General features: G+C 56.2%; 1 protein-coding gene across 1 annotated transcript in view; it reads left to right on the forward strand.

Moving 5' to 3' along the window:
* Positions 1-698: 698 nt before the first annotated feature.
* Positions 699-19,824, forward strand: part of Hs6st1 (heparan sulfate 6-O-sulfotransferase 1) — a 32,045-nt gene continuing 12,919 nt past the window's right edge. The window contains exon 1 of the mRNA XM_003478761.4: positions 699-1,383. Within this exon, the coding sequence (XP_003478809.2) occupies positions 857-1,383 (527 nt within the window). The 5' untranslated portion in view covers positions 699-856. The remainder of the gene's footprint in view (positions 1,384-19,824) is intronic.

Below are 19,824 nucleotides of genomic sequence, written 5' to 3' on the forward strand. Positions count from 1 at the left end.
AGCCACAGGAGCTGCAGTGCCTGGCCAGGTCCTGACTCCGGGTCCCTCCCCTTTCTCCGCTGACCTTTAACACACACACACACACACACACACACACACACACACACACACACCCTCCACACCCGGCGGGTGGTCCCACCCTTGGTCCCTAGAAACGGAGCTCCACCCTCTCGATTTAGCATTCCGGAATGCCAGGTGCAGGGTCAAGGCCACTTCTTCAGTGGGGCGAGGGTGGAGACGGCCCGAGGCCGCCCGAGGCCGGGGCTGGGGCCCGAACTGGGAGGAGAGAGACCAAGGCCTCGAGGAGCCAGGCGCCGCACCCGGGACCAGAGGAGCCGCCTGCGCGTCGCTTCCACGCTCCCCGCCGCCCCTGCGCTCCTGCCGCCTGGCGTAGGGCCATCATCGCGCCTCGGAGATGCGGGGCTCTGCCGTCCGGACCCTTCCGACCCGCCGCCCATAGCCCAGGGACCCGACCGGCGTTCCGCGCGGGCGGCGACGGCAAGGGACGCCGCGGGGGCGGGCCCGGGGCGTGCCGGGGCGGGGCGGCGCGGACTGCGGAGACGCGGCGGCGCGCGGGGCGGTGCAGAGCTTTCGCGGCGCGGAGCTGAGCGGCCGCTGCGGGCCGGGGCCGGGGCCGGGGCCGGGGTCGGGGCTGGCGGGGGGAGAGGGGGGGTCTGAGGCGGGTCGTGCCGGGCGGGAGCCGAGCCGGAGGGCTGACCGGGAACCGCAAGCCGCGCTGGGCGGGAGCAGCCATGGCGCCGCGCAAGGCTGGGGCCCGCACCGCCGCGCGCAGCCTGGGCGCCGCGTAGCCGGGCCGGGCCGGAGCGGGCGGGCGGGCGGCTGGCGATGGTGACACATGCGGCGGCGGCGTGCCGGCGGCAGGACCATGGTTGAGCGCGCCAGCAAGTTCCTTCTGGTGGTAGCGGGCTCGGCGTGCTTCATGCTCATCCTGTACCAGTACGCGGGCCCGGGGCTGAGCCTGGGCGCGCCGGGCGGCCGCGCGCCGCCCGACGACCTGGACCTGTTCCCCACGCCCGACCCACACTACGAGAAGAAGTACTACTTTCCGGTGCGTGAGCTCGAGCGCTCGCTGCGCTTCGACATGAAGGGCGACGACGTGATCGTGTTTCTGCACATCCAAAAGACGGGCGGCACCACCTTCGGCCGCCACCTCGTCCAGAACGTGCGCCTGGAGGTGCCCTGCGACTGCCGGCCCGGTCAGAAGAAGTGCACTTGCTACCGGCCCAACCGCCGCGAGACCTGGCTCTTTTCCCGCTTCTCCACGGGCTGGAGCTGCGGACTGCACGCTGACTGGACCGAACTCACCAACTGCGTGCCCGGCGTGCTGGACCGCCGCGACCCCGCCGCGCTGCGAACGCCCAGGTGAGCGAGCGGTCCCTGGCCCCGCGGCCCCACTCAGTGGCTCCTCGCGCAGCTGCCGCTGCTGCCCTCTAACCCTTCCCTTTGACCTCCCTCGGCCACCTCTGGGTTTGTCCCCTGCTGGCCTAGTTGCACAGTGCCACTGCCCGCCTGGGCTGTAGATTCAAGCTGACCTCACGGAGCCCCGTGGGTCTTTGGGCAAGGAAGCGGGTTCCAGTGGGGCGTACCCGGGGTCTTCGCTTCTCGTGCCCCTCTGTACCGAAGTGGAACGGAAAAATGAGGTCCCTCTCCCTGCACCTGGGCTACCCCCACTTTTGGGGAGTGACCTGCAGACAGGGTGAAGGGGAGCTAACTGCCTGGGTGGGAGGGCCGCCTGTCAGTGAGTGCAGGTAGAACAAAGGCCTGGTGTGACTCGGCTGAGGCAGAGAGAAGGCAGTTTCACCTGTCCTCTCCTTGGGAAAGAGGAACAAAGATACCAGGGTGGGGGCCACCATCCTCCAGACTGCCAGCCGGGGCAGGATACCTTGGCAGCCAGACACCTTCTTGCAGGACGCGCTTATTCCCTGCGGGTGGGGGTGGGAACACGGACCTGGCTTGTAGGTGGCAGAGTGCCCAGGCAGCCTTCCTGGGAAGCACTGGACCCAGGGCAGCACTGGGCTTCACATTTCAAGTTGGGATTGTTTCCTCCAGTTCTTGTTGTTCCTGTTGTGCCCACGTGTCCTGCAGGGACACCTCCTCTTGTCCCCTGTGTGTGATGGCTGAGAAGGACCAGGAGCAAGGTCTTCTGCCCTGGCTTTGTTGCTTTTCCACCTGCCTATAGGACTGGAATTTGCAGGGGCAAGTGTGCCACTCACTGACCCAGAGCAGTCCTTTGGGGCAGGAGAGCATGGTCATCTAGGTGGAAGTGGGGTCCCCAAGAGTTGGCTCTTACAGATCTGAACCTAGTCCAACCACGGCAACCGAGGCACCCCCAGCAACCCCGGTCCTTTTGGCCTTTCTCAGACTCAGAAAACTGAGATCCTTCCAGGCACGGAGCACACACCAGTAATCCTAGCTCCTGGAGGGCTGAGGCAGAAGGCTGGCAGGTTAGAGGCGACTTAGTGAGGCCTTGTGGCAAAATAAAGAAAAGTGAAAAGGGTGGGGGACCCCAGTACTGGACCTCAGTACAGCTCACAAGGACAGAGACAGTCAGGGTCCTGGAGTTGGGACACGTACCAAGTCTCCTCCAGCTGTGTCCTGTCCCCCAGCAGTCGCAGCCTCAGATGTGACAGTCTGGGGCTCTCATTTGATGGTCACAGATCCCCACACCAGTTCTGGTCTGCTGGGCGCTGCCTGCTGGCGGCAAGAGTGGGAAGGGAGAGGGCTGGGCCTCTGAAGCAAGCTTACCTTGCAGGGGTACCCAAACCAGGGTGCCCCCTCCACCCTCTGGTCCCCTCTGGTTTCCAAAGGGGAAGGGCTCCTCTGCCACCTCCATTCTCCAGGTCATCCCAGAGCATGAGGTACAGCGGCTGCAGTGCTCCTCTGCTCCAGGGACACCCCCACAGCCTTCCCCATGGGGGTTGGGGGAGGCAGTAATGGAGACCCTGAAGGTGTGTCATGACCTTTCACTTCACTGACCACCAGCCTCTGCCTGGAAGGGGCTGGCTCAGCAGCATGTGAGCCAGGTGGGGGAGGGTTCCGGAAGTCCCTCTAGTCTCATCACGAAGCAGGTGTCCCTCTGATCCCTCAGTGCCCCCACTTTCTGCTTTTGGTTCTATAGATGGCTTTTGGGGTGAGCTAGCCAGAAGAGGCGGAGAGTGTGTTTGGTTTGGGTACTTTCATGTGGGCTGTACCGGACCCCTGAGAGAAACCTCCCTGAGCTGCCTTGCACTGCAGAGGTCAGACTGCACTTTGCCCAGACACCCTTGGGAACTACTTTCCAGGCAGGGGTCATGCCCTTGTGGGCAGGATGGCTTGGGCAGATGTGTTCTTGCCCTCAGGGCACACTTTTGGAACCTTCCCAGGGAGCTCCTGGTGCATCTGCAGCATGACATCCACTAGGCTCCTCTGAGCCGGTCAGACATTCAGGCACACATGAAGAGTGTGCCGCCTTCCTCAATGTGGTTTGGCTCTCCCAGCAGCTGTTGGTGCTTCCCACCCTGGTAGAGGAAGAAGCGTGTGAGCAGAGAACTGGCAGGTGCCCTGTGGCTCTGCCTCAGAGGGCATCATCTCTGATCTAGATGTTGCTCCCTGAAGATGACACTGGGGAAGCAGGGTTAGGGTCTTACCTGAGTTAACTTGGAAGTGTCCCTGAAATTGTGCAGGTATCACTGGAACACAGGGCGTTTGGGGCCCCCATATGGCTTGTGGGCCATCTTGGCTGGGGCCCTAGGCCTGTCTCACATCCTCTGCAACAAGACTCCTCTGGGAGCCCTGGTGGGCATAGTGTCTGTGGTGTCCCCTTGCAAGGGCAATGTGCCCTTGGGAAGGGGGAATCGGCATTCTCTGGCAGATGGCGTGTGTCCTCTCAGGGACTCAGCTTCATCCTCCACCTGCACCCTGTCCTCCCTGAGGTCATTTCAGGTTCCACAAGGCTGCCCCAGGAAGCCCCACCCCAAGCCTTCCCTGACTGCTGCTTCCCAGTGTTCTGTTGCCTTAGACTCCCTGACTGAGCTCCTGCCCGCTTCCCTGTCCCAAGTATGATGCCTGGGTGCCAGCTGTGGCCTTGTGCCCAAGGGTGCTACCCTCATGTTGGCACCAACCAGTACATTTCCCCCTGGTCCCGCAGCCTATGTTCTGCCATTCCTTGTGAGTCTTGTCACCCAGGAGAACCTGAGTGCTGTGCTGTTCTGAGACTCCAGGGGCACCCCAGTGGGCCAGGATAGCAAGCATGGGTCAGGTTAGGGTGTTTCTGTGGCACTTGGCCTTTACAGTCACTTTCTTTGAAATTAAGGGGCATAGTCAGCATCACCACAGAGGGGAACAGATGTTACTCAGAGTGCGTTATAGGGGCAGCAGACAAGACCTGCACTGTGCCAGGGGCCTCACCTAAACCACATGGGCCCAAGGCCAAGATGTCATAAGCTGGATTTTCACTAAAAGACAGAAAACAGCAAGCACTCTTCTGTGTAAGGGGACACACCAAAAGGGGACGCCCTTCGGCCCTCAGGCCTCTGGGCTCACTGTGCCACGAGCAGCCTGGGGGCTGAGCTAGGTCAGGACCCACACTGTGCTGGGCACCTCCTGTGTGCAGCTGCACCTACAGGTCCCTGCTGCAACCTGAGGGTGTGCCTGCTTCTCACCAGAAAGTCCTTTTGGCATGGACTTGCCCAGCTAGGGCCTGAGACTGAGAAGCCCCATGGTCACAGTTGCAATCACAATCATGATCAGGGTCGCAGCAGGCTGTGCCTTTCTCAGCGGGAGTCCGAGGAGTTGGACTGCAGTTCTGGGGAGACTGTGTTGGGTCTGAAGTGCTTTGAGGCCCTGGAGGGGGCAGGCCTGGCATTCTCCCCTGCAGCAAGGCCCTTTCAGTCCCTTCTTTCACACGCCTTCCTTTTTGTTGCAGTCTTTGTTCATAGTGGCTTAGTGGGAGGAAAGATGGGGAGATGAGAGGCACCACCATGTTCTCCACAGGCAGCTCCTCTGTGATGGACACTAGTGTAATTCACACCATGAGGGTAGCCCCTTGTCCCTGGTGCTGCAGATGGTCCCCCATGCTGGTTGCCCCAGGCTGGTTTTCAGGTTTGGAGCATGGGGGTTTCCAGTTTCTTACTCCTTTGAGGAATGCTGCTATGGACTCCTCTTGTGCAAATATTTTGCATAGCTCTGATTTCCTTTGGAAATTCCTAGGAGTGGAATTTCTGCATTGGAGAGCCTGAGTGTTTCGTTAATGGACTTTTCAGAAAGCCTGCCACTCCTGCTTCTCGCTTGTGGTATTGTGTAAAGCAAAGTGCCCTCTCAATGTGGCCCTCCTTGCTGCCAGTATTGTAAGAAGCCATCCTTCCTTAAATCAGTCAAAAAGTGTCTGTCTTGTGGATTTCACTGCGAAGTCCTGCCTCACTCCACACTGTTGGGTTGGCCCCACTTTAAGGAACTGGGGATGTCTTAGTTACTTTCTTGTCCCTGAGATGCAATGTCAGACACTCTCAACTTAAAGAAGTTTATAAGTTTATCTTGGCTTACGGTCCCTAGAGATTTGATTGGTTCCAAGACAGGGTGGCGTGGCAGTGGGGCAGAGCAAAGGAGAGGTGCTCAGAGCAGGAAGGGGGACACAGAGAAAGATAAGAAAGGAGCGAGGCAGATCCTGCTGGACCATATGTCCAGTAACCACCCCCTCCAACTAGGTTCCACCTCCCAGCTTCACATTTAGTTGTAGACCATCACACGCGCATGATCAGTCACCTCCCCAGAGCCCCACCTTTGAACCCCTGAGGCTGTCTTGGGACACCAGGCCTAGAGACCAGGCCCTAATTCCCCCAGATGCCCCCTGCCTGCTCTTGGGTTTGTGCATCTTACCCTTGGAGGCCCTGAGAGGTAGTGGTACAGCTCCCAGGACCTGGGGACAAGCTGAAAAGCTGGCAGATCAACTGCTGCCCCTGGCTCTTAGCAGGACACCTGATAGGCTCTTACCATAACTTGGATGTAGTTCTTATTGTGTCCTCCCAGGGTGCATGTGTCAGGAACTTGGTCACCAGTGTTGCAGGACTGAACCAGTGTTGCAGTGGGCCCTTTAAAAGGCGGAGCCTAGTAGAAAAGCAGATTCCCCAAGGATTATGCCCCTGAAGGAGACAAAGGTAGGTGCCCCTAAGAGAAGACTGTGAGAAAGAACCCAGCCCCTCCTGGGTCCCTGTTTCTTCCTGTCTTGCACACACACACACACACACACACACACACACACACACACACCAACATCCTGAGGCTCTCACAGATCCTAGCCAAAGCTGGCAGTACGCCCTTGAGCCTCCCAGAATTGTAAGCTGAATAAACCCCGCTTCTTTATGAAGTACTCAGCCTTGGAATTTTCCTTACAACTATAGAAAGCAGACTAAAACAGCACCTGGTACTCCCATAGTGCAGGCATGCCAAGACTGACCCATTTTTCTGCAAAAGGCAGTTAAGGCCCAGAGGAGTGATTGAGGCGCCTAAGCCTGGTGGACTGGGAGCCAGCAGTGAACATCATCCTGAGCCCTCTGCTGCATCCCCAGTCACCACTGGGGAATGACAGCCGTGCACTCCTGAGACTTGCCAGAGACACACACTCCCATGCAGACCAGTATCACCAGGAACCCTGGGAAACTTCCGGTAGGTCCACCTGGTTGCTGCCGGGCAACAGCCGGCCACCTTCTGGCTCTGGGAAGGAAGCACTGGGAGGCTCAGAGGCTCACATAGCAGAGATGTCTGGGCAGCTTTTCATGTGGCATGGCAGCGCCTGCCACCCTTTCCCTGCCTGGTCTGGTGACTGGTGGTCCTGAGACCATTCTTTCTGGTGGTCCCAGAAAGAACGGGTAGCAGCACTGAGAGTGCAGCCCCTGAGCTGTGTCCCTTGCCTGCCCTCCTACTCAGCACCCCTGGCAGTGAGTCCTGTTGAAGATCAGAGTGTGTCCTGTGAGGATGAGGTGCTGGGGGGGGGGTAGTTGCTGAGAGGAGTGCGTAGAGCTTGTAAGGAGGTCCCCGGCTAAGAATGGGTGCAGTTTCAGCCAAGCAGTCTTCCTGGCCGCCGGCGTGTGTGTGCAGACCCACATTTCTATCACCCTCCCAACACCCATGCCTAGGTGATGTGTGTTTGCAAAACATTTTTTTTACTTAAGACCATCATTCTTGTGATGATCTTATTTTGGAGGACTCAGTCAGCTTCTCTTCCTAGTAAGATTTAGTCTATGTTTTTGTTCTGGAAGGGAGTGTGTTACCCTGAAGAGAGATAGCCTGTGCTCAGGACTTGAGCAGCTGCAGACAGAGCGGGCAGCTTTTTAGCACCCGAGAAGCCACCCCACACAGGGGTTTGCAGCACTGGTTGGGGTGCTGGCCCGAGTAGCACCTTAAAAGCATCGGATGAGTGGGAAGGAGAGGCCTGGGGTTGGACAACAGCAGATGGGAGTGGCAGGCTACAGTGTCTTGTCTGCTCTGAATGTAGGCCCGGCAGTTTTCGCTGTGTGGCTTGGGGTCTTGTTCCTCCCTGTGTAAAATGCCCCGCTCCTGGTGTGGTGTTGGTTATCCTAGTCCCCAGCACAGAGGGGCTGTCCCTGGGAAATATTCCCACACGAGTTAGGATGCCCCTCAGTCCTGCCCTCTGGAGCTAGGGTGGGGCAGGTGAGGGAGGAGCTGCCTAGGTGACACACAGCCCAGCCCAGGCCTGTGGATCTGGCCACAACTGTAGGCCAGGCTTAGCCTTTCTTCCCTGTAACTCAGCCTGTGTGTCCCAGGCTCAGGGAAATGTCGTGGCCTTGCTTTCCCGTGCCTGACGTGGAAGCGTCTGCCCGCCATCTGTTTCTATGGAGGCCCTGGTGACCTGTGACTTTCTGTGATCTCTGGGTCCTCCAGCCCCAGCTGTGTCTCACGGGAGTCATACGAGAGCTCCAGGCCACGGGTGCAATTGCCCCCATGGAGAGCAGGCAGCCAGCTGGTGCGAGTGCACCAGGCGGGGGCCACTGGGGGAAGGTCCTGCATCTGGCATGTCTTGAGGACATGTGAGCAGTGCAGCTGCCTCTGAGTATTCACATGGGGAATGTCAGAAGGCCCAACAGGGGACATAGGGATACATCAGTAACTGACTGGCAGGGTGGTAATGGAAGAGATTAAAATGCAGTTCATTGATTACCGAGTGGTAGCCCCCACAGAGGTCAGTGGCCAGGGTCATCCGCCCCACTCCTGGCATGGGGAGATGACAGGAGCTGACCCTTGTCATTGCTCCCCATGCCAGGCCTTCTTGCTGTCCAGGCCAGCACTCTGTGATGCACAGCCCAGGCCACTGTGTGGAAGCCATGCTTGCCACGGTGAATGCCAGGTGCTGCAAGTCCCATGTGCCCTAGTGAGAGCACTCTAAGTCTCATTTGCTTTCCTGTCTCATTGCGTGGTGGAGGCCAGGGTCCAGCAGGAGTCAGGTCAGCCAGGCCATCCTCCATGGCAGTGAAGGAGGAGGCCAGGGGAGAGGGATAGCAGGGCCTGCCTCAGAGCAAGGGTTCTTGGACAGCACGGGTACGGCAGCGGGCTGAGCAAAGGATTGGGATGTGGAGCAGACCGGCCAGGTCCGATCCCAGCCTCGCCTCTCTCAGGCTCTGCCACTTCTGCTTCTGCATCTCCCATCCATAGAAGAACACGTGGTGCTTACCTGGGGTGTGTGCTTGCACTCATTCGTACTGCTCTGTTGCAAGCCCTTTCCTATAGGAAGCTTCAGTGAGTCCTGTCACTTCCAGGAACCAAAAGTGTCCTCTGGTGCCAGCTAGGGGTGAGTCAGTGGGCTCAAGGGCCCGCACAGAGCTGAAGCTAAGCAGGGAAAGGCGCACTCTCTAAGACACCCTACATGTGAGCGCTGGGCATCTGGGATGAGTCATGCTCCAGCTTGAGGGTCTCCCCTCCCCGCTGTTGACAGTCCCCTCCTCAAGCCCTGTGAGACCGAGCACCCAGGAACTGATAGTCTGGGAGCAGCGCCAATGCTGAGTGACAGGCAGTGTCCCTCTGGTGGGTTAGCTCTTCCCATCAGATCCAGGCAACCGCACAGGGTGTCTGCAGGAGCTGAAAGTGACATCTCTGTTCCCCCACCCAGCCTGCCTGCCCACCCCACTGCCAGCATCTGGCATTTATCTGTTTTCCTGTGCCTTTTACCACCTTTTTAAAAAAACAAACACAATTCCAGTACTGAGGATTGAACCCAGGGCCATCACTCTGAGCTGTTTTCCCAGCCCTTTGAATTCTGCCAGGCTCAAACTTGCCATCTTCCTGGCTCCCAGAGTTCTGGGGTTACAGGCGTGCACTGCCACACCCAGTTCAGGCTGCCTTTCACATCTTCAACACAGAACAGTGTCTCTGCTGTGGGTTCTTTGTTTGTTTTTTTGTTTTTGGTACCAGGGATCAAACTCATGGCCTTCTGCTTGCTAGGCAGGCACTTATGTCGCTGAGCTAAATCCCCAGCCCCTCTGCTGTGTTTTGATGTCACAAACTTTCTGGAACCTGAATCCAACTGTGCGTAACTGTCTCAAGCTCAGCCTATTTTTGTGGCATTCTGTGCTGGCCCGTGACATGATACGTAATCCATCCCCACTACCAGATTTGACATGATCATCTGGACAGAGCTGCTTCCCCTCAGTTCTGTTCTGCTTCAGCTGTCACAGTCCAGGTGATAGTGACTTGCCAGTACAAAGTCCTGTGTGCCCCAGCAGTAGTCCAGAGGTGGCCAGTCCTCTGCCTCGAGGGGTTCCTTCACCCCAATCTTACTGGACCTGAGCTCTCCTATCCTTCAGGCTAGGAGACAGGCATTTTTTTTGTGGTCTAGTACCACTGTGGACTTAGCACACTTTCGCCTGTTCATCAGTGAGGCCCTCTTCTGTGTTTATTGGCTGTGGTGGTGTCCTCTACTAGTTACCTATTTATGTCTTTGGCCTGGGCTTTCTCCAGGGTGTTGTTTGTTCTTTTCCTGTTTGCATATAGGGTTCTTTGTGTATTCTGCGCCCATGGGTGATATTACTGGCAAGCATCCCTTCTGCACGTCCAGTCCTTCTGCATGTGGCTCTGGGCAGGGGCCTGGCCTTGCACAGCCACTGGCCTGTTGCACACATATGGGGAACTGGGCCTGCTGACTCTGAACCATCTAGGGCTTTAGTGTTAAGGTCTCATGCAGAGGCCCAGAATGCTGAGTGCCAGGACAGATGGTCAGCCCCTGCCCTCCCTGCTGCAGGACAGCCTAGCAGCTGCGTGAGCTGAACCCTGAAAACAAGCCTGTGGGGCCTCCTGCCCTCAGCCCTCCTTATTGGGGTCCTCTGAGATCGAATCGGAAGAAAGGGTTTTGTGGCTAAAACCAGAGCCTGAAATGGTGCCCCAAGGTCACAGGACCCTGTTTCTCCCCTTCTGATGGACGTGACATGTAGGTGGGCCTTTACCAGGGAACTCTTGCCTGTGTTGCACCCACAGCCTGGCCAGGGCACTGGACGTGTACACTGTGTGCCTCAGTGTCCCCTGTAAATATGATAGCTCATATCTTCTGTCTCCAGCCTAGAGGCAGCACAGCCCTCCGTCCCCAGCCCCGCAGTGTCATCTGCTCAGGCCACACCCTGGGCAGCCATTTGGACAGAGCTCACATCCTCTGGCAGGAATGTGTCCTTGTGCCTGCCTAGAGCAGCCCTACCTCGCCTTGTGTTCCCATCCACACCCTGTGACCTGGTTCAGAAGAGCCTGGGAACAAATGTGACCACACACATGCACCCAGCAGTGGCAGTGGGTGTGTGTGACCCCTGAGTTTAGATAGCAACTTATGCATAAATATTTGGGTTCCTGGAGCTTTGGTGTCCTTGGGAAGTAGCTCTGAGGTTTTGTATTGCATCACCATGGTAAGAGGCAGGATGGGTGTCCTTCCAACAGCAAGGCTGCATGGTGATTTTTTCAGAATGTGAGCCAGAGGAGCTTTACCATAGAATCGGACCACAGCATGCAAATGGAGGCCTAGGAAAGCTGCCTGTGCGTGTTACAGTGGGGGCGGGGGGGGGGGGACCAAGGCACACTGGCATTCCTGCTCTAGGGTCAGAGTCTGGGTGATGGACCACCTGGCCAGCAGCAGGGCATTAGGTCCAACATGGCTGCTCCACAGAGGATAGGGCAGGTAGGTGGCAGAGCAGATGGTCTTCCAGGGGACTGGGAAGGTTTCTGCTGTCACCTGCCCTGGCATGAAGCCCTGCTTGGGGGACAGAAGCTCAGTCAACCAGATTCCCGCCCTCCTTCCACCCCATTCCTAGCCCCTGCAGCCCTCTCCGGTGCTCTGTGGCTGGGCACAGCCTCTTGTCCCCTGTGGTGTGGGGAAGGTCTGGGCTAGTACAGGTGGACAGCTGCTGTCAGGCCACCTCTTAAGAGCTCTGCATCACTGAAACACACTTGAAACCCCCCCAGGTGCATCAGAAAGCCAAGTCCTATAAGGAGAGATTTGTTCCCCTGCTTTCCTGGAAGCTGGGCTGGCAGTTTGCCCAATGGAAAACCTCATTGTTACGAGGAGCAGCCTGGTTTCAGCCACGTGGATAAGAGGCAGGAGTGGAGCTGCGCAGCACCATTCAGGGCAGTCACACATCATGTCTGCCCACTGCTATTGAGTGGTCAGAGTACAAGGGGGTCTAGCAGGTGTCAGGCTGCCTCAGTCAGGGCCATGAGACACAAGCTGGCCAGCAGAGGACAGACGGCCCAGGAACCAAAAAGCTTATGGCACCCGTTGCTGGGCTGTCTTGCTTCTCACGCAGCCTGCACTGTGAGGCCTTCTGCCCTCCTGGGTCCTTGCTTTGCCCATCAGATGCTCAGGACACTCAAGCAGCAGAGGCCAGGTGGCTGCACTGTGCACACCACAGGCTCCCTTAGCACCAGTCCAAGGGCCCAGCACTTTGCATGTGGCCCTGTCAAGTGGTGGAGGGTTTCATCTGGCAGGGGCTCCCACACCAGGAAGCCCACCTGGCTGGTGCAGTAACCCTTCACTTCACCTCAGCTTTGTTCTTGGCATCCTCTCCAGCAGCCTGGTCACTGTTTCCTCTGGCCTCTTCTTCCAAGTGGCCGGAGGAGAAGCTGAGCATGCACAGCTGGCCTGGGGCCACAGATGACATTAATTTGGCCCAGCCCAGCTGCCCAGGAGTACACTAGTAACATTGTCTATGTGGCACATCACACAATCTGTTCTGGGTCAACCAGGAGAACTCCCAAGGCCTGGTGCAGTGGGTTATTGTGGTAGTTGGGGTGACAGTGTACAAGAGTGGGGTGCTTGGCCATAGGAGATGGAGCGGTCATCTCTGGGGAAGATTCTGGGGTATTCTCAGAGTGGCTGGCATGGTGGGGCTCAGCTGTCCACATTGCAGTTCCAGTCATAGGAAAACCACCACAGAGACGAGGGAGCAAAACACAGAGAACAAGGCTGGTGGGGTTGCTGGACCAGCCCTGTGGGCTTCCTGGTGTGGGAACCCCTGCCAAGGGACCCCCCTCTGCCACATGACAAGACCACCAATGTCCTCAGCTGGTCATAGCAGAGAGGATTCACCCTCTCCAGGACAGGGCTCTTTCTAGAGGCCCGGTATGACATCTAGCAACAAGGCAGCCCACAAGGGACTATGTGTGGCAAACCAGGCCACTTGAATCCACATGGTAATACTCAGCAGAAGCACCAGGAACAGCAGCAGTGCTGTCCTGAGGAACATGTAGACCTCCTTTTGACAGGCCTGTTCCATGAACTGTCCCTGGAGTGTACCACTTTTCAATGGCCAGGCATGCTTTGCAGAGTGGTCGTGGCAGTGGTGCCCCCAGGGGAGATGCAGAACCTGTAGTATGTCTGTGTAGATGGGCAGCAGACCGGTGGGTGAGTGGGCAAGCAGGGACTCACTGTGATTATGGAGACTGAAGTGTTTCAAAGCAAGCCAGCATCTACAGCATCAGACTCAGGGATGCCAATGGCATGACCCAGCTCACAGCCAAAGGTCTGCTGCCTGGAGCTTTTGATGGCTGGGAGAAAGAAAAGGGTACCCCTGCTCTCCAGGAGAGCAGATCCCCTGTGCTTTGCCACTCTGTCCCATGTAGGCCCTCCACTGTGTCTGTGGTGCTCCTCCGCACTGGGCATGGATGAGACTTCCTTGTTCTATACTCTGCCGGTTTCTTCCAGAAACCCCCTCATAGATGCACCCAGGCATCGTGCTCTACCAGCTCTCTGTTTATTCCTTTCTGCTGTTAAGTTGACACCTGAAATATCCCATCATGGTACTGTTTGCATTAGGACTGAGTGGGAAGTGGTGGCCAGAAGCCAGTCCAGTTGACCAGAGTGGCAGCAGCATTCTCCAGAGGAAGCCTTGATTATTTATTTTTAGGTACCCACTTGATGCCCACTTCCTCAACAGGCAGTAGGATGTCAGCAAGGTGGTCACCAGGTGGCCAGGGTTCCCTGCCTTCTCAGCAGGAGACTCCAGGCTCTCCCAGGGGAGACTCAGTGGCATGTGGTGTTTGTGTAGGTCACCTTCAGGGTCTCTTCCTGCTTGTTCTGAACAGCAAGTGGCCAGAGGAGGCAGAGGACCCGGCACAGCAAAGCCACCCCCACCGAGGCTGGTGCTCCTGTGTCCTCCCAGGCCCTGTTCCCGTTTGCCCTTCCTCCTGTGCGCGCTCCCCTTGCTCCACCATCCTGCCACTCACCTGCACTGTGAGCCTGGTCCATTCCTGCCGTGAGCACTGCCATGGCTTTTCTGTATTCCTGTTTACCAGATGAGATTTTGCATCCCCTGCTGCAGCGAGGATGAAGTGAGACTAGGAGTCAGCACGTGGATCGGTTCAGGCTGGCCTGAAGGTTCCAGCTCCAGGGCTATAGTGCAGGACTCCAGGGTTTGTCCTAGACCTTGGTGCCCGGACTGCCTCATGGCTCCCTGCGCTTTGCAGAATGAATAAGTGCTGTCAAGAGTGGTCGAAAAGTCTCACCTGATCTGCAAGGCCTGGGAGTTCAACTCTGTTCTTCACCCACTTTACAGTGGGGGGCCATACAACATCCCCCCAAGCTGGCCACCTGGAGCCCTACGCTGCCTGGCCACTCATCCTTTGGCTTCGTGACCACCAAGGTCCAGGGAAATACCTTAAAAACTACATGAACAAAGTGGACATCCCTGGTGCTGCTGCTCTGGGGGGCATGAGAGAAGCCAGCCACCAGCACAGGAGGCAGCAGGGTGGGATGAAAAGGCTGAAGTGCACTGGGGGAGACAGCAGGGAAGGATGTCCTCCCTGGCCCAAGAGGATTTGGACCTATCCTGCAGGAGCCACCAGCCATCCCTGGGCAAGCAGGGCTGCCCCAGACATAGGGTTTGCAGCTGGCAGCGGAGCTCATGTGGGCACCCAACCTGGCTGCTCGGGTCCATATCTAAACCTGGTGTCCTGCCTCTCAGCCTCCCACAGTACCTCTGAGGCCCTCTGTGCTTTGGTCAAGCAGCAGCTGGGCAGTGTCTGTTCCAACTGAGACAATGCACAGCCCCTCCTCACCACTGCTGTCTGTAGGAAGAGACCCCAGGGAGTGAGGAGGTGCCTGTTTCCTTTCTCACACCAGCCTGGCCTGGCCTACCCTGGTCCTGAGGCTCAGGCCAAATGAGAGGGTGGGATGAGGGCGTGTCTGCCTCAGGCACCAGGCCTTGTCCCCAAAGGCCACTGACAGGAGAAAGGCTGGTCTGCAACTCCACCCAGCTGAATCTGTGATCCCTCTGAGCAGGGCCAAGGTGGGGAGCCTCTTCTCCATCCAGAGTGGTTCTTTCACTCGTCGCCTTACTGGACCCGAAATCTGTATCTTCTTAAACAAAGATTCTGAACTCATAAAACCGAAATACCCTACTCCCGCTCCCCAGCCCCCCAGCACCTGCCATCTGGACCCAGCTCTGCTAGACGCCTCATGCAGCAGAATTATATGACATTTGTCTTTCTGTGACAGGCTTAGCATAAAGTCCTCTGAGTTTGTCCCATGTTGTAGCATGTGGCAAAGGCCCCTCTGTTGTACACATTATCACACCTCGCTTACCTGTTCACCCATCAGTAAATGCTTGGGTTACTTCCACTCTTGTTGCGGTGGGCATGTGTGTACAAAAGCCCACTTCAGCCCCTGCTGTGGATTCCAGAGTGTGGCGAGGTTTGACTCTAAAGAAGGAACTCTGGGCCGTGTGGTACTGGAGTTTCTCACTTTTCAGGCAGCTGTCATACTGGTTTTTCACAGCAACTACACCATTTCACAGCCCCACCAGGACTATTCACAACTTCTGCTTTGGCCAGTCTTTGGCAGTCGGCCGCTTGGCTGTTTGGCTTTGGCTTTGCCCAGGGGGAGTACAGTGGCTGTTCACAGGCACATTCGCGCAATTGCTGCTTAGCGCAGACACCTGAGGAGCACAGCTCGTGGGCTCCAAGGACTCCTGCACTCCCCACACACATACCCTGCCTTAGCCTTCTAAGTATCGGGGACTCAAGTACGTGCCCCCATACCCAGCTGGTTTCCTTATTTCTATTGTGGCCCTCCTGGTGGATGTAAAGTGGTTTCAGTTTGCAAACACAATACTAATACCAACAGATGCCGAGTGCCTTTCTGTGCTCACTGGCTGTGTGTGCACTGTCTTTGAAAAACATGTCTGTTCAAATTATTTGCCCTAATTTTAGTTTAGGTTTTTTGGCTTTTTTGTTAAATCATGAGATATTTTGGATATTAGTCTCTTTTAGATATATTATTTACAAATGTCTTCTCTCCTTCCATAGTTTGCTTTCTCATGAAGTTCGTAGGGTCCTTTGATGAACAACTTTTTTGATGAAGCTCAGTTTGTGTACATTTTCTCTGTTGCCATATTCAAGAAACCATTGCCAGATCCAGTGTCATAAAGCTCTTCCATGTCCTAAGAGTTTTACAGCTTTGGCTCTTGCTGTTGAAATCGTGGATGGGTTTTGAGTTGTGGCATGGGGTAGTAGTGGCCCAGGCTGCCAATGTATCTCAAGGGTAGAGTGCATGCCTTGCGTGTGGCCAGCTCTGGGTTCTGTCCCTGGTGCTGAAGATGCATTCAACTTTATTCCTTGGCCTGTAATCTCCAGCTTTCCCATTCTTTTGTGAGTGTTGAGAAGACTCTCTTCCCAGGTGCATGATGGCATCACCCTCTAGAAAACCAAAAACTGGCCATACATGCAAGCATGCATTTTGAACTCTCTGTTCTCTTGGACTCTACCTTCATGCCATGCTTTACTGTTTTGCTTACTGCAGCTTTGTAGTAAATTTTGAAATCTGGGAATGTGAGCTTTCAACTTTGTTCCTATTTCTCAAGTGCTTTGGTTGTTCAAGTTCCTTGAAATTCCATGTGAATTTTAGGGTGATTTTCTTCATATACAGAGAATGGTTTGGGGTATGATAAAGACTAGATTAGACCTTAAGATTTGGTTGGGGAGGACTGACACCTTTCTTAATGCTACTAGGTCTTCAGATCCATAAACACAGGATGTTTTGTTTACATCTTACAGTATTGCTAGGTTGCTTTATTAACTCTTAATTTTTTTGTGGTCCCTTAGGGTTTTCTACATACAAGGTCATGTTATTGGCAGAGATTACTTTTCCCTTGCAGTTTGGGTGCTAAAAAACATGTCAAAGACTACGGGCTTAAACATTATTTCTCACTGGAAATAAGAGACTGGGAAGTCCAAAATGAAAGAGCTGGGAAACTGAATGCCTGGTTCATTGGCCTATGCCCTGTGTATGTCCTCACATGGCTGAAAGAGAGAGAGAGATCATCACATGGATACCCCCCCGCACCTTAATGCCATCACAGTGGAGGTCAGGGCTTCCATGAACATCTAGTCCGTAATGATGGCCTTTACTGTGGTAGTTAGTTCCTAGTTTGTGGAATGTTTTTATCATGAAAGCAAATTGAATTTTACCAAGTTTTTTTTTTCTGCATTAGTTGACCTGTGGGGTTTTTCCCCCTTTATTCTGTTACTGTGGCATATTACACTGACTGAATTCCAGGTTTTGAAATATCTTGAGCCATCTTTGCCCTCCAGGGATCTACTGGTCATGATACAGAATCATTTTAGTATGCTGTTGAATTCAGTTTTCATGTATGTTGTTGAGGGTTTTTGCTTTAGCATTCATGAAGGATGTTGGGATCTAGCTTTCCTGTGTTCTCGTTTGACTTTGGTGTTAGTGCTGGCCTTGGTATGAGTTGTGAAACTTTCTGTCTACTCTAGTCTTTGAGAAGCATTTGGAAAGGGCTGGTGTTTCCTCCAGAGAGCCTGTCTTTAGTCCTGGGCACAGGTGCAGCCTTGCTGTGTGGCCCCGGGCAGGGAGCTCTGTTTCACCATGCCTGCCTCCTGGACCTTCAGTGGTAGGACTTAGTGTCCCCAGTCTGGGGTGGGGTGAAGTCTACATGAATAGGTGGGTGCCAGCTGTTGGAAGGTAGCTGACATGGTGGAGGCTTAGGGATGGTGGCCTGCTGTTAGCCACCACTCCAAGTATGGCAGACCCAGGCTCAGAGGGCGCTAGACCTGCCCAGGGTTACCTGAATGTCGGTGCTTTACCAGGCATCCCAGCCCCTCTGACTTCATACGCTGGCTTTCCTGCTCCAAGGAGAAAAGCGAAGTGAGTGGAGAGTTGGAGTGCATCGAGGACTCTTGGGGCAGAGTATTGGGGCAGCAGCGCTCCATGTTTTCCTACCCAAGCCTGTGTCCCGAGAAATAGCACCAGGGTCCCAAAGGACTGACACTCTCATTCCTTCTGAGAAGTCCCAGCCAGGGACTTCCGGGGAGAAGGTGATCAAGGACCTCCTGAGTTCCCACTCTCCATATACACATCCTCAGTGCCCGAGCCTCCCCGCAGCATCCTGGCTGGCATCTGACTTCTGCAGAGTAGTCCTGGCACTGCCTACCAGCCTGCTGTCTTCTCAGGTCACATCCCTCCGCTCCAAGTCCCTGGCATTGGAGAGAGGGCTGTCCCGAGAGCTTACACCCACAACTGGGGTGAGGTCAGGTGCCAGAGCCTCCCAAGGTTTCAGCCTGAGGGCCTTCAGGAGCAGGCAGCCTGGAGAAGAGCAGACACCCATGGCAAGATCCCACTTCAGCTACAGCCTTGCTGCCATGGGTGTGGGTGCTTCCCGAGACATGGGGGTCCTCGCCAAAGCCCATGCCTATCTGCGCATCACACTAACGTGTGCAGTGGCAGAGCTGTGAGCAGGCACGGCCGTGGGCTGAGAGCCTAGCACAGCACTACAGTGCTGGAGACAGAGCCGATGTGGGAGCTCGGACAGGGTGGGCTGTGGCCGCGCTCTGATTCTGTGGTCCTGGAAGTTAGGCCAAAACTTGGTGCTCTGTGGGGTTTGAGGCAGGTATGCAACAGGGGTGTAGGATACGGAAGAGATGTGAGCTCACAGAATCCCAGGGCATCCCTGGAATGGATCCCAGCCTGCAACCTAGAACCTGAGGTTCAGTGTCTGCCCCACCCACGGGCCGTTCTGTGGTCCAAGGCCAGCCGTGGGACCACCTAGCCCTTCTCCCAGCTTCCTCCCCTACCACCAGGATTTGTTGACGTTCTTCCAGGTACTCAGTGCCCTGTAACCTGACTTCCTTCCCTGGTCAGGGAGGCCATCCTGCTGTCTTCTCCTCATGTGTCTGTCCCAGGGGCCATTTGAGGCTGGGAGGGGCATTGGGTTCTGGGAGATGGCAAGCAGGGCTCCTCCTCAGGGTCTGTGCCCAGAAAGTGGCTGTCACTGGGAAGCTGTCCCCATTGCAGCATAGTCTGCCCTGGCTTCTGGGCTGTAGCTATTGTGATTCCTGGCCTGGTAGCCTCCACGGGGCCACATGTCCCGCCCCTGAGCTCCCCCAAGGGAAAGCAGGATGCACTCCCTGTTGGCTGGCAGGCTTGTCCCCACCACCAGAGTGATAGTGACTATGGTATGGGCAGGTGAGGTCTAGGTCCTGACCCCCAGCCAGAGGCTGCCCTTATCCCGCCTCCCACCACTCTGCCCATGAGTCAGGCTTCCCTTTGCAGTGGGGACCATCAGCTGACAGCACCCCCACCCACTCTTCCTCCTGCCCTGTGAGTCACTATCTCCCCACCCCCACTGGAGCCTGCCCAAGGTCCTTTGAGCACCAAGACACAAGACACTACTGTCCCCCTCTGCTTGGGCTGCCAACGCCCATTCACATAGCCCTGGGCCTTGGTTACCCTGTACAATGGTCCCCTTCCCCCAGGTGGGCTGCTGTAGCCCTGGCATGCGACCCAGAGAGCCTAGCTGACAGTGCTGTGCTGGCTGCTCCCTGGAATCAGGTCATGTCCTTCTCTGTAAGGCTTGAGTCTTCCCCAGATGCCCGGCAGTGCAGCTGTCTAGCCCCTGAGGTAGCATTCAGTGGCCAGGAGCCCAGTGCCCTCCCACCATGTCAGAGCCCACCCTCCATCACTCAGGTGAGGGCCACATGCCTATCAATCTGTGGCACCTTGGGAGGGCGAACAGGTAGCAGCAGGAGGCCTGGGCAGCCAGGGTGCTCCTCCAGGGCCCGATCTGGCCACCTTCACCCAGTGTCTGCAGCAGTGGGAAGGCCTGGGGCAGGGCAGACATGCACCACCACCCCCGAATTCCTGTTTGGCTCTGCCCACTGGCACCTCACTGCTGTCCCTGCAGCCTTCCTGTGTTGGCACCTTCTGTCCCCCGGACCAGCCTGCACTGCTCTCCAGACCTCAGGGTCTTTCCTGGGCCAGCCTCCAAGCACAGCCACCTTACCCCACACTGGAGGAGTGCATTGGCGCGCGCCTATGACCTACAG

The sequence above is a fragment of the Cavia porcellus genome, unplaced genomic scaffold (genome assembly GCF_034190915.1).
Source record: "Cavia porcellus strain 051 isolate PalLab524CR breed Dunkin Hartley unplaced genomic scaffold, mCavPor4.1 scaffold_12, whole genome shotgun sequence".
NCBI classification, from domain to species: Eukaryota; Metazoa; Chordata; class Mammalia; order Rodentia; family Caviidae; genus Cavia; species Cavia porcellus.